Source organism: Haliotis rufescens, unplaced genomic scaffold (genome assembly GCF_023055435.1).
Source record: "Haliotis rufescens isolate VD_foot unplaced genomic scaffold, xgHalRufe1.0.p SCAF_12, whole genome shotgun sequence".
NCBI classification, from domain to species: Eukaryota; Metazoa; Mollusca; class Gastropoda; order Lepetellida; family Haliotidae; genus Haliotis; species Haliotis rufescens.
In genome coordinates, this window is record NW_025963802.1 from 26,192,487 (window position 1) to 26,207,372 (window position 14,886).

Consider the following 14,886-nt stretch of genomic DNA (forward strand, 5'->3'; position numbering starts at 1 on the left):
ACCTACATGTCAAATATTTGCTTCATTAGTCAAGCAGTATCAGAAGAGAAGATAAGTAAAAACCTACATGCAAAATGTCTGTTTCATCAGCCAAGCAGTATCAGAAGAGAAGATCAGTAAGAACCTACATGTATCAGAAGTGAAGATATTTGAAAGCAGACTTGCAAAGTCAGTGTCAGGGTTACTGGGGGTCACAGGGTCATTTTCCTTTTAAGGAGAACCCTCCCTTAAAAGGGCTGTAGATCACTTGCCCTTCCCTTGATGGCTAAAACAGTGGGTATTTTGGTTTAACCAGCCATGACGTAACTGCCAAAATAATCAAACTGGCAAAAAACCTGACCTGTCCATAAAGTGCTTTAACCTGCTTGAACTTGTTTCACTTTATGAAAAGTTGTAGGCTGATGAAACTTGCACCATCCTATTGACAGCCTGTTCTAATGTTGCTCATACCATATCTGTTCGAAGACAAGTTTGGTTTTTACGGCAACCATATGGTTAAACCAATGTTTCGCCATTTTGCTCCCCGAAGTATGCAGATAATGCAAAGGACAACGTGGCTGGCTACTGTGCAATGGTGTCCAAGATACATTTCTTTTCCAAGTTTGCACCTAACTTAATATTGATTGACCACGACAGCATTTACACTTTAGTGACTGGTGAAATTTGTTTACTTTATCTGTAGTTTGTTACTCGCAAAACCTTTTCAGACATTTTGGATTTATAAAAGATATTAACTATTGAAAATGCTGCCTTCTTTCTTCTAATGAAGTAAGATTTGTTTCCTTATAAAGTTTACCATGACTAGTTCCACGAACAGCCCCACAAATAGTTCTGAGTGCATCTAGATTCAGTTTTTCAAGTAGTAACACCTGTTCTGTGCAGTTGTCCCAAATGTGGCAACAATAGTCAAATATCAGTAATATGAAAGATTTATACATAATTTCCAGTGTTTTCCTATTTAAGCGATACTTAAAGCTCCTGAGACAGTGAATCGTTGGACTGACTTTCTTAATTAAGCTATGCATAATATCATTCACAGTTTAGTATGAAAGTCTGAAATGAAAATATATACCATGTGTATTTGAAAGAACTCTATATAACTATTCAAAATATGCTAAAGATCATGGACATATTTTGTTTGAGTTGGACTAATTTGTAAGTCATGTAAAATATGACGTTTTGGGTAGGGATCCCAATACCAGTCATACATCCCACTGAGTTGAAGTCATATATCTCAATCGATGACATTGTTTCAACATTGTTGTGCCTGCTGGAAAGCAGATCAAAATGCAAAGAGAAAACATATTTAAAGTTGGCTTTTGGAAATAGGATAGAAGTTTTGATTTCTTTCAATTCCTATTCCAAGCAGTCAGGCGTACATTACAAGATGAAGTGGTCAAGGTGTATTACTTGTGGTGGACACTGCAGTGTGAGCACTCCATTCACTGGTGTCCTCGTCGTGCTGGAAGCGGATACGGTAGGTGTAGGTGGTCTGGGCATCAAGGCCTGTCACTGTGTGTCTCTTGGCATAACCTCTGCAACACACAAGCAGGCAATATGTATTAATACACATCCTTTAATGTTATTCCAGTAATATCTAGATATTTCTTATATACCGGGTATGTATACTTATCCTGTGTTACTCTTTAATGCATTCACTGCTTGCTCTTGACAGACAGAAGAGCTGTGAGAGGTCTTGCTGAAGAAGAAGTTGTTCAAACTGCTTGTGTGGCTAATCCCATCACACAGCTCCCACGTGACCATAGATGTGATGACGTCACATATCATCACATTGCTGCTAGATCATAACATCTTGAGACATCTTGGGGAGGCAGCTCTGTGACGGTTGGGCCATTTCAGACAAAGTAATGCAGCATAAAAATACAAATATGAAAAATATGTAGATCTTATGAGATTTTTGAACTTATCGTGCATTACTCTTTAATGCATCTGGACAGGAGGAGCTTCGTAATGGCGACAAGGATTGGTGACCTGTTGGTCTATGACCAGTGGGCCAAAACTATTAACACCTTCGACATCTCCCAAGGCCACTATCCTCAGGTAGTGGCCTGTGAAGACAGTGTCAGAACCTCCAAAAGCATCCTTCCATGATGGTTGTACTAGAGCCATTGCTGTACAGAGCCATCGTAGAGGCAACCGCCCAGATCACATGAGGATTGCTAGCTCTCAATGTATCAAGGTTGGCGATCTCATAGGCCTGAAGGATGACGGTATTCAACAATAATGATATAGTGTGGCAGCTGATCTGTTAGGGAGGTGGGAATATGGGAGGCATGTCAAAGCACCATGCAGAGTCTTGGAGCTACAGATGTATACTTACAGTGTGTGCACAGGGCACAATAGAAGTTCCTTGTTGTCTTTGGTTCCCACAGTAGATGATAAAGTTGTGATGGAGAAGGACTGGTCGGGTTGTCCTGGGAGTTGATTCTTGGCAATTAAATCCGAGCGCAGCCAAGTGTGAACAGCTCCGTGCGTACCATGCTCAAAGCGAACGCAGGTAATGTAGAGAGCATGAAGCTCACTAACCCATGCTGCCTTGGCCAATGCCAATAAGATTATTGTCTTCTTGGTGAGGTAATAAAACAATGTAGCATGAAGGTTTGACCGGGAGAGCACACAAACACTGAAGGATGACATTCAAACCCCATACGGGAGAATGAAACTTCGCCTTCTGATTTTAAGTCGCAATGATCATCATAGCGCCTGTAGTTCCAGGATCTTGGTTATTATTTTAGATTCCGAAACTGCCAACACTGAAATGAGAGCCACCAAAATGGGTAGTAATGGTGCTGCCTTTCAGGTGTCGCTTGGTATGCAGATAAGGGAGGTATTCAGCCAAGAATTGAGGCGACGCAGTAGGTGGCTCCTGATCCTTTCCTTTACACAGGATCCATAGGAACGCCATCTATCATCAAAATGGTCTTGGGTTGAAGGACAATGTGTCATAACAATGGCCTTAACTGCCCCTGCTGAATAGCCTCTTGCACCCAGAGCTCTCTTAAGATAAGTCAGGTGTGCAGATGAAACCTGCTTGCCATTGGATGTGGAAACCTGCTGTGCAGACCACCCCAGTAGAGGTAGAAGATGGCTTCCTGTAAGACGGCTCTTGGTTGCCCTGATCTTCTGCATCACCCTGGAAAGAAGTACTGGTGGCAGAGAACCATACACTCTTAGCCCTTCCTACGGGATGCTGAATGTGTCAACTGCCCAAATCGGGATCGGGAAGACAAAAGGTGCGATTTGGTAGTTCTGGCAAGTGGCAACAAGGGCAATGTTGGGATGACCTAGGCGCTGACACACAAGATGAAAACCTCAGGAGGAAGCTTCCATTACGAGGGAGCTACCCTGTCTGGCCTGGATTGTCTGCCAGAACGTTCTGACATCCTGGAATCTGCTGGAACAGAACATGTATGCCTAGCTGATCTACCAGCTGCAAGAACTGGAACGTCTGTTGAAGGAGGGAGTGAGAGTGTGTGGTCCCCTGATGGCGCAGACACCAGACCACTGTGAGGTAGTTGGTGGAATCGGTGAGTTGAGTGTAACAGAAGGCTCTCCTGCCAGTGTGATATCTCCTGAGTGCCTTCAACTCCAAGTTGATAATGTGCCAAGTGTGCCGGTCCACAGCCCTGAGGTTGTCTGGTCCTCTAGATGCACACCTCAACCTGTAGGGGTGTCTACGGACAGGTGGGATATGCCAAGGTCCTGACCTATTATATTAGGCACCATGAACTTTTTGATTGCATGCAAGTGTAGTCGACCTCAGCTCAACACATCCTTGGCTGACGAAGGCAATTTCAGGAGCACTTGCTATAGGCCATGGGCTACTTAGGTCCACCGTGCATCCCCCCCCCCCCCCTCCCACCAGAATAACTTCAGCTTTATTTTGATATATTACACATGGTAATTGGACAATTTTAAAGACATTCATTGACCTTTTTGTTGCAGTACAAAAATGACGCTGACGTGGAATGCAAAATCGTGATTTTGAGGGTACCTCCACAAATATGATGAAAACAGGAAGTGCATCCCTATATTTTCAATGTTAACATATGATTTCATGTTCAGACAACTCTAAGGCTTCAGGAAAAGTTAGTTTTGTTGGGAGGTGGGGGGGGGTGCACAGTGGACCTAAGTAGCCAATGGCCTACTACTGACAAAGTGTAAGTGGCTGTTAGAGAACGGGTAGCAGAAGTTAGATTAGGCTGTCTACAAAAGTGTAAAGTTGAAAAGTCAACTTCAGGAGGGTTTCTGAACGTATCGTGCCTTGTCAATATGTGGAAAAGTGTGTTCGTCAGCAAACCAGTGCTTAATCCCATGTAGACGAAATAAATCAGCTCCTCAGCTGATCTCTGAAGCATCAACGTAACAGACGGTGGTAAGTCGAAGCTGTACCCAGCAGACAAGGCTTAATATATGTAAAGCTTTGATCTGAAAGATCATACTGTACAATGTAAGGTGATCAATTCCATCCCCAGGGTGGCGTAAAAGCACTCCTGTTCTTATATCGAGGTGACGACGAAAGGAGTTGCCTCGTTACTCTGCATGTAGTCATCGAAGTTCGACATAACGGTCATGGGAAGAATTACAGAATCGACGCTGTATCTAATAGATAATGCTGAATATATAAAATAAAATCTGAAAGAATTTACCATATGAAGTAAGGTGATCGTTTCCATCCCCTGGGCTTCATATAAGCGCTCCCGTTCTTATGTTGAGGTGACAATGAAGCATTTTGCCTTGTTACTGCACGGCATCAAAGGTGTCGGCATCAAAGGTCTTCTGAAGTTAGTGACTCAGTCAAATTGATGTACAGCATCAGCATCTGGTGGTTGCAGTATTACATAAAAGTAAGCATGCAAACTAATCTGTACAAATACACTGCATGGCTCCTATTAGGTCAGTTGACCTAATTCAGGTTGGGGATCTTTACAGTCAGAGAGTTCTTGACATGTGACATGTAAATCACCATGCGCAGTAATCTGGAATCCTGCATATTGTCGGAGACGAGGTTCAAGCTCCACACTCAGACAATCCTCTGTGAACTGTGTTGTTGACAGACAACTGGTGTTTCCCAGGTCTGTGTAGAATGTGTGACATGGCCGGTGGAGGGGCATGTTTATCACCATGATAAGTGTGACGTTTGGTCCTGTCTTGTGAACTAGGATCCCGAGGTGGGTACCCAGTAGCATATGACGATTCTGTAAAATGTTGGTGCAGCTCATGTCTATGAGAAGCCACATGAAAGAAATTCTATGAGAGTACTATTGCCCTCTCCATGGAATCGTTCAGCCAACGTTGAACGGATTAGGAGAATTGGGGGGAACTTTCACAGAACCTTCACTATGAGCCCAAGGTGCTGCCAAGGGATTGAGGAAAACGTTGGACCTCCCTTGTATGATCTCATGAGGGTTGTTGGCCCTAGGGGGGATCCAATCTGACGGTCTCATAAGCCAATAGAATAAGAGAATGTAACCGTGAGGAGATTGTGTTACGTCTAACTTCTGTCTGCGAGGTCATCCCAGTTGTGTGCTACATCCCCCACCTCCAAAGCATAGATGATGAAATCGTCCTTCCTCAACTGAGGAACGATACAGATAATATCACAAATTCAGTGTCCACTGCTGAGACCAGATCCTTCAGCACCGAGTCCGGCGTAATAGGGTTAGGCTTGGATCAATAGTGTCTTGTTTATCCATGCCCGGGTTGGCATCTGCTGGAACATGAACTGCATCAACTGCAACCAGATGTAGGGAGCCTGCAGGGGCCGTTGAGGTGCCAGTTGGAAGGGAGGAGTCCAAATCCTTGATGTGCTGAGTGTGCCTCGGCCATGTAGCTGCTCAGGAGGGCTGGCTCCGGCGCTGATGACAGGTTGTAAGCTCGTGGGAGGGACGATCTCTGGGTCATTGGGTGGCTCCAGCACCGAGGTGGTCATAGACGTGTAGAGAGATGTAGTCGTCACTCTGGTCATCAGCGTCGAGTGCTGTTGTCTCTGGAGTAGACACCGACATCTGTATGAGGGGAGGTGTTTGCCTGTCAACATAGGTAGAAGAAATACAGGGGAGGCTGGTCTTACAGGAGTACACGCTGGTAGGGGCTTCCAGCCAGAAGAACTTGGAGAAGCTGTGGCTAGTGGAGATGTAGCAGTCCCAGAGGAGTAAGACATCTTCCTTTTAGCTTGTCTACAAGCTTGCTGCAAGCAGCGCTTCCGAGAGACCCTCAGGTACTTGGAGAAGGCTGTGGGAGAGAAGCTACATTTGAAGTTGTCGAACAAATATGGGAGCCGTCCACACACAAAGTGTGGGGGTTCCAGCCAGACTTCTTACCGTGGCCCTAAGTACAACGGGACATAAATCTGCAATGAAGCAGAAAGTGTAATCACAATGCGTTCGAACCATGATTGTGTGTGTATGTAATATTTCAAATCACAGAACACAATGGTGAAGGGATAAGATTACGCAAAGAAAGGAGAATACAACACTTTAATAACCATAGGGAAGTAAAGGTACAACAATGTATGAGAAGAACCAAGCAATAGAAAGAATACAAAACGCATTACATGAAAAAACGTGAATTCAAAATAGTTAATTGGGACAACAATACACCTGACACATACCGTGACAAAAAGCCACTATCAAGCATTAAATATTAATGCAATGGTAAAAGTCATACGTAACATAAGAAGACACAAACCATAGGTAGGATATAATTCACATAAACAATAGTGTTGTAATAACGGTGTCTAGCCGGGAGAGCCACATTTCAGAAATGGCTATTGCCGGTAGAGCCACATTTTCAGCTGAGTGCATTTCACCTATTCTAGCGGGTAATTACTTATTCCGATTACCGATACCTTTATATGAGTGTCCCACATTTAAGTTACTAAGCGTGGTGTTCTTTAGAGATACCTTTAAGTGAGTGTCCCACATTTAAATTATTAAGCGTGGTGTTCTTTAGAGATACCTTTAAATGAGTGTCCCACATTTAAATTATTAAGCGTGGTGTTCTTTAGAGATACCTTTAAATGAGTGTCCCACATTAGTTGGACTTTGAACGTGCAGCTCACAATGCCGTGACTGATGTATTTCCTGGGACATTAGTTAGAGGGTGTTTCTTTCACTTCACCCAATGTATCTGGAGGAGGGTGCAGAAAGAAGGTCTGGTGATGGACTATAAGGAAGATGAGGAGGTGAAGAAGCTGGTGAGAAGAGCTGCTGCCCTCCCTCTACTACCTCGTGACAAAGTGGATGATGTGTGGCTTGATGCCATTGCTGACTCTCCTGCTGGCCCTAAAGTGACTGCCTTCATGGACTACGTGACAACCAGTTGGGTTCAAGGAGGGGCCTTCATGCCAGAGATTTTGAACCATTTCGAAAACCAAGGCCACCGTACCAACAATCACCTTGAAGTGTGGCACAACAAGATAAAGAAACTTGCCATGAAGTGCCACCCGAACATCTAGGAGGTAGTGAAGCTATTTCAGCGAGAGCAGTCACTCAAAGAGGTTGCAGTCCTGAGACTCTCTCACCAGTGGTCAGAACCTTCACGAAGAAAGAAGTACAAGGCAATCGATGCACGTATTGCGTCCCTCAAGATCCAGCTCCTGAACCAACACCTGAGTGAGATGGAATATGCTGACCACGTGGGCGACCTCCTTCATCTGCAGTAATGACATTAAATCCATTATGATATTCATATGCTATTCATATTCATCAATGTAAAGTTTTGATGAATATGTTATCCTTGTTGAATAAAAAAAAGGCGTGTTTTGACAGCATAGCCGCGAGAGCCACATTATACAATCACGCAACCATAACCATTGCCGCGAGAGCCACATCAATTTGGGCTATCTATTTTCGAAATGTGGCTTTGCCGGCCTGTAACCGTAATAACATGCAAAGGATTGTAATGGGTAAATCTGAGTAATCAAAGCAGGTGATTGTTCTCTCTGAGTGACAGCAGCAATGTGATGATACGTGATGGGATTAGTCACACAAGCAGTTGGAACAACTTCTTCTTCAGCAAGACCTCACACAGCTCTTCTTTCTGTCAAGAACTAGCAGTAAATGCACTAGGGAGTAATACAGGATAAGTTAAAAATATTATGTTTTACATTGCTTAAAACAAAGTGACAAACTAAAACCTACACTAACATATGTATGAGGCCTTCTTTAAGACTCACCATCTCCTTGAGGCAAGGGAGGTAACAGACTACAAAAGTCCAGTTACAACCCTTGCCGAACTAGGCTGGAATTTCTGAGTTATGTTTTGACTTGCCTTAATGAGTCTATGCATAGTCCAATTAAATCATGCATCAAAATCACGTAATGAATGACAAGTGCCATGCACATTTCGGTTAATTGCAGGATGGCAAAGCATCAACATCAACTGGGCGTCAACTGATATTTTCCAAATCTCGTCATGTTTTTAATCAACTTGCTCAAGTGAATAGATTACCATATAGATCTTGACTGTCAATCTGACTGTCTTGATTGGGAGCCACCATTTTGTTTGAAGCATTTTACCCCATTGCATAGATATTACTGTGAGCAGGTAACACCAGAAATACCATGTCAACAAATCCATTCTGAAGTACGCACTTTAATCCTGTTATTACACTCTCTGGTTATGGAAAGTGTTCATTGTATCTATGGAGTTATGTTTGTAATCTATTTACTTAATTTTATTCAAAATTTCATTCAATATTGTTTAGATCAACATTAATTTTGATGAAATCATGTGTGAAGTGATCGGCAGATCTCACAAACTCACCGCTATGTATTATTGATAATAAAATAATAGTTTCAGATACAATTCCACTGATCATTACATCAAAATTTCTTGAAGTAATATTATTGGTTATTTTCACCGAATCACCAGCATATTGCTAGAAAATGTGTGTACAGCTCATTGCTATTTCTGGCTTAGTTTAAGAGAAAATACACACATTATGTTAATTTCTATGTATAAAACAATGCCTGGGAGAACAGAAAATACAATTTAAATCACAAAGTTTGTTATCACCTGTTTGTTTAGATCTAGCTGCATTCACTGAAAGATAGGTTTAGTAGCTTTTACTGCACATAACAGGATGTTGACGAATAGCGTCACCCTTGCAAGTTGTTTGTTCACTAAACAACAACAAAAACACATGTCAGTCTAGCTGCAGCTCTTTATTTTATATGCTTTGTTATGATATCTGTGTTTTTTTGTTCCTCAATCTTTCAATGGGTAACGCTTCACACAGCACAGCATAGTGCAGTGTGAATAGCGCAAAACACATGTCAAACCAGTCAAGACTAAAGTCCGTAATAAGCAAATCTTACATCCGTGAGGAAAAGGCTGATCCATATTTCAATACTTTCAAAGTTGGAGTGTTGTTTCCCTTTTAGTACATTGATCTTAGTAGTTTTCAAAGCGAATCCTCTTTTAATCTTTGTTGAGGGAAAACTTAAAAAGCAATCACATTCCTAAGACCACAAACAAATTAGTTTCATCTTCATTACAATATCTTGTTTGTAAGCTTAGTTCAATTGACAAGACTCGATTTGATTGATGAGACCGAGAAGAGCTGACCGACATGTTGTTACTGTTAGACAGTGCCCCAAGCCATCTTATTCCTGAGTACCTGTCCCATGTTAACATCCATTTCTTGCCACCTACAACAAGATGTCACCAACAAGCACTGCCAGGACTTTAGGGCAATGTTCAGACATTATTGACACCCTTATACCTACCACCTGGCGCAAACAACTTCTGTCAAAGACTTTTTCAAGCCAAATTCTCATTCCTAATTGTTCCGTGTGTACACATGTTATTTGGATACATCATGTTGGAATAAATACATGTATTATGAATCGTATGTGTTTCTTTTTGTAGACTTTTCTATATTATGTCAATCAGGTTCATCTTTTACCTACCTGCTTACAATGCTATATTGTTTCCAATGTAAAAATGGTGGTGTAACCAGGTTGTAATATCATAACAACGTTCCTTAAGTTAGCTCATTTCTCTGGGACATTGACCCCTAAATTCTCTGCAAAACTTTATGAGAAGCTCAGAGGCTGCCCTTGACCAAGATTGACCAAATATGAGTAGAATTATGATAATCATCAACAGTTTCTAAACAATTTTCAAGAATTGTTTTTCACAATGTATGAAGAACTTGTGTCTTTCAGTTAAGTGGATGTAAATAACACAATCAGATTATTGACAGAATTGTATCAATCTCCTCCATGGCACACAAAACAAGTATTTTAGTCTGATAGTTACAATAAAAAAACACTGAAGCAACCACCAGACGAGATGAACATTATTAAATGGAGAAAGTATGCAGCTTTAAGAGCCCACCAAGACTGTATTCGGAGTTGTACTTAAATTGTTTTAGACCTTATGTTCTACCAAAAGAGATGATTGCTGAGAAACAAATGAATAAGCTGGTTATGGCTGAGAACAACCCAAAGTTATTTTGGAAAACTTAAAAAAAAATGTTGATGTACCTCAGGAATATCCAATGTTGTTACCAAAAATCAGTGGCTTGTGTATTTTCAAAATCTTCTCAAAATTGAGAAACACATTGATTGTGATTGAGATTATTAAAATAACAGATGAGGATACAGCTTTTTCTAATGTGTGATGAAATATGTGATGATCTCAACATGACATTCACTGATGAGGAAGTCCTTATGAGTTTGCACAATTTAAAAAACAAGAGGCCCATAGGGCCTGTATCACTCACCTGGATATTTACGCAATCATGACAAAATATACATTTGCATGTATATAATACTGCAAATATTTTATAATTTTGACTCTGGCAGCATATAAAAGGGATGGATGACAAATCTGACAGCACGAATGTGTACTTCTCTAGATACAAATGTAATATAAAGATCTGAATCGTTTCCATGTTATGATCCATCATCTAAGTTTCCAGAGGCAAGGCTGGACCCCAGGGCGAATCCTATTGGCATAAATGTATTATTTCCTTCATAACCCCCCATTTCTCTGATTTGAATCCCCACCATCAGAGAATGCTTCCAACCAAATATGGTTGAGATCTTTCTCTTAGTTCCAGAGAAAAAGTCGTTTGAAGTAATATAGCCAAGTTACCCCTATTTGGCTCCAGCCCTCAGTCCCCTTGGGGGTCAGTGCCAACATTTGTACAATTTTTAAGAAGAAGTCGTTTGAAAAAATTGTTGACATACGGACGACAGACGCCACTGTAAGTTGCTGTGTCAACTTTAAAGTGAATCAACAAGAAGAGTGAACTTCTAATAAACCTTCTTTACTTGGGTCCATGTGTTTTCATACAAGAGCGCGGCTTCTGGTGGTTGGCCATGCGCTGTGCAAGGGAGGTAACCCCAGCTGTAGCTGTATGGCGCTTACCGCTAGTTAACATATAAATCTACATCTTTTCTCCTTTAAGAGAAATACTAACTTGACAAATTTGTTTTTTTAAATGAAACATCACAGCAGTCTTTGTGACACTGCCAAAGATTAATACAAGAGGTAAGTGTTGACGAAAAGTACAATGGAGGTATGACTTCCTCCTGAAAATAATAAAGTTCGTGTCTCTGAAATTATAACACTTTGTTGACTGAATTAAATAATACTGTTGAAGTCCACTGGTCATTATGAAATGTCTTTAGATCTTGCATAAAGGCATTTATCATTTAATACAGTTCAGTGTAAATCAAGGTATTTGTGATTTGGTTTCACAATTCTGCCACTCCTGGTAACTGTCATGTTAGGTTGTGTGTTGTTTTCTGGCACCACCATAGGTCTTGTGTCTTCATTTCTCTTTGTTGTCATTTCTTGTCTCATGTAAGTCTTTGTAACTTGTGTTTCAGTGTCTTTAGTGTTGAGTGTATATTCCTCAGCTTCACTGGTGTTTTCTCATGTGGAAATGAGAGTTTCTTCTATTCCTTCTTAGGTCTTTACCTTCCGAAGATATGATGTAGGATCTGGGTGACTGATCCAGTTGTGTTACTAGTCCTAGTCTATCAAATCCATTATTTGTTAGAATTCTCACTTTGTCACCAGGTTCCAGTCTAGGCAGCAGTGTTGCTGTCTTGTAGAAATGCTGTTTTTGTTGCCTTCTCATTTCTACAAGGTGTTTGTGAAACTTGATGGTTTTCGAATAACTGGTGAAAGTAGCTTGGACGACATGGGAGTTTCAGTTTTGGTTCTGCGTGACATGAGTCGTTGGGCAGGCGATCTCAGGACTTGATCTCAGGGTGTATTTCTCTGGTTGAGTACGGCAAGGTATGGGTCACTGCCACCCCTACTTGATTTTTCCAAAATTCTTTTGGCAGACTGTACTGCCTTTTCGGCAAGTCCATTGCTCTGTGGATAATCTGAACTGCTGGTTTTGTGTGTGAATCCCCAGGTTTCAGGAAATAATGGAAACTCCTGTGACGAGAACTGGGGGTCCATTGTCAGTTAGAAGAGTGTCCGGCACATCAAACCTAGCAAAGTGTCCTTTCAGCTTTCAGAGTGTTCATTTCTATCCAACCAGAGTATGAATAGACGAGCACAAGGTATTCGGTTGAGTTCCAAGTGAATAGATCTGATGCAAGTATTTGCCAGGGCCTGGTAGGAATGTCATGACATTGAGAGGCTCCTTCTGCTGTTGAGATTTGCAGCTCTTGCACACTGCACATTCAGCTACCCACTGTTCAATGTCAGAGTTCATGTTACACCAATATAGGACATCTCTTGCTCTTCCTTTACACCGCTCTGCATTGAAGTGTCCTTGATGAATATGTTTCATGTAGTCATGCCACAGTGATGTAGGGACAATGACGTTGTCTCCTTTAAAGAGAATGTTGTCGCATTCTGTGATTTCATCTCTGAACGAGAAATATTTCCATGCCTCTGGGTGTACATCTCGTTTGTACTGTGGCCAGCCATGTTTGACATATTGGCGAATTAATACAAGTTCCGGATCACAACCTGTTTCAGCCTTGAGTTGCTCACTTCTGGCATCCATCATGGGTAAAACTGTCATTATCTCAAATTCCTCATAGTCAGGTACATTTGAATCATCTTTCAAGAAGGCTCTCGACAATGTGAAGTACTTCACCCTTCTTACAGACTAACTTCAGGTCGTACTGTTGCAAACGTAAAAGCATTCTTTGCAACCGCGTCAGTGCAGCAAAAAGAGCTTTCTTGTATATGCTGATCAAAGGCTGTTGATCAGTCTCTACTGTGACTTCTTTTCCAAGGATATAATCATGGAACTTCTCACAAGCAAACACAACTGCCATGAGTTCTTTTTCGATCTGGGCGTAGTTTACTTGTGTTTTCGTCATAGCCCGTGAGGCATAAGCAATGGGACGACCGCTTGGGAGTACAGCCGCACCCAGTCCATTCTTCGAGGCATCAAATGTTAGTGTGACGGGTTTGTTAACATCATAGTACTGTTTTGTGTTGGGCTCTCTTGATACCATGCAGAGCTTGTTGGTGAGTTTGATTCCAGTGCCACTGAATGTCACTCTGTAGAAGTTCTCTCAAGGGTGCTGCCTTCTCACTGAGATGAGGAATAAACTTGGCAAGGTACGTGACCATACCTATACATGCTAGAGTGATGGAATGTCATCTGGAGTCGGCATTTCAAAGATTGCCATGACCTTCGCAGGGCCTGGTTTGACTCCTTGATCAGTTAATAAATGTCCAACATAACTGACCTCTTTCACTTTGAAGTGAAATTTGTCCTTGTTGAATTTCAGCCCTTTTTCCTCGGCTCTGTCCAGCACTTTCACTGCATTCTTGTTATGCTCATCTTCGTTTTCACCCCATATTATGATATCATCCATGATACTCTCACATGGCAGACCACTGAAAAGTATGTCCATGTTCTTCTGGAATACCACACTTGCTGAGGTGATACCAAACGGCATGCGTAAGTAACGATATCTACCGAATGGCCTGTTAAACTGTCCGAACCCTTTTTCTTTGCCACTGCCACTGCTGACACCCAATCAGTTGGTTCGTTTATTGGAGCTATCACTCCATCTTCCATCATTTTGTTTAATTCTGCTCTTATCTTTTCTCTCATAGGTGCAGGAACTCAACTAGGAGGTCTGACTACCGGAGTTACATCAGGATCAAGTTACGCATTATACGACACAGGCAAGTTTCCAGGTTTACCATCAAACAATTTGGGGTATTTGTCAATAATGTCCTGTTTGGTCATTCTTGTTTCAGCTTTCACATCATGGATGTCAAGTTTCACCATTCCCAAGGCAATGCTGTCTTGTATGCCAAGGATAGGTTTCACTGGGCTGTCAATAATGTGGAATACTAGCTTGTGTAGTTTGCTCTTGAAGCCAATATTCATTTTGCATGTGCCCAAAGTCATCATGGTGTCACCACTGTAAGCTACAAGTTTGACTGATCCTGATCTGGAAATCAGTTCTTTGTCTCTCAAATTGTTTGAACAAAGGGAGAGGCATCACATTGCATTTAGCACCGGTGTCAACTTTAAAGCGTGCTGCTTTGTCATTGATTGTGATTGTTGTATGTGCTTCTGATGGAATGTTGTCTATATCATCTATCTCTATAGTGTCAATAAACAAGCATTTTCATCTTGTTCATACCAGTCGTCTTGAGTTTCACAATTGCCAACTGGCTGTAGATCATGAATGGTTCGTATCCTTGATACTTTGGTGGCCTAGTTCTTGCATGAAATCTACCCCTGCCTCTTGGACTTGATTTCCATTTCAAATTTCCACTGGCACCGTGACTGTTTGTCTCCTGGCAAGAGGGACTGGACTGACAAACTATCTGGAAGTGGTTGTAATTGTGGCATCTGTGACACCTTTTCCCAAAGGCCTGGCACTGTCCTTGTGAGTTTTTCCACCC

The 14,886-nt window shown here is 41.7% G+C and overlaps 1 protein-coding gene across 3 annotated transcripts in view; it reads right to left on the reverse strand.

The window, feature by feature from the left end:
* Window positions 1–14,886, reverse strand: part of LOC124115886 (fibronectin type 3 and ankyrin repeat domains protein 1-like) — a 135,997-nt gene that overhangs the window by 80,951 nt on the left and 40,160 nt on the right. For all 3 annotated transcript variants that reach the window (XM_046477049.2, XM_046477057.2, XM_046477064.2), the window contains exon 3: window positions 1,411–1,535. In XM_046477049.2, coding sequence (XP_046333005.1) covers window positions 1,411–1,535 — 125 coding nt within the window. The remainder of the gene's footprint in view (window positions 1–1,410; window positions 1,536–14,886) is intronic.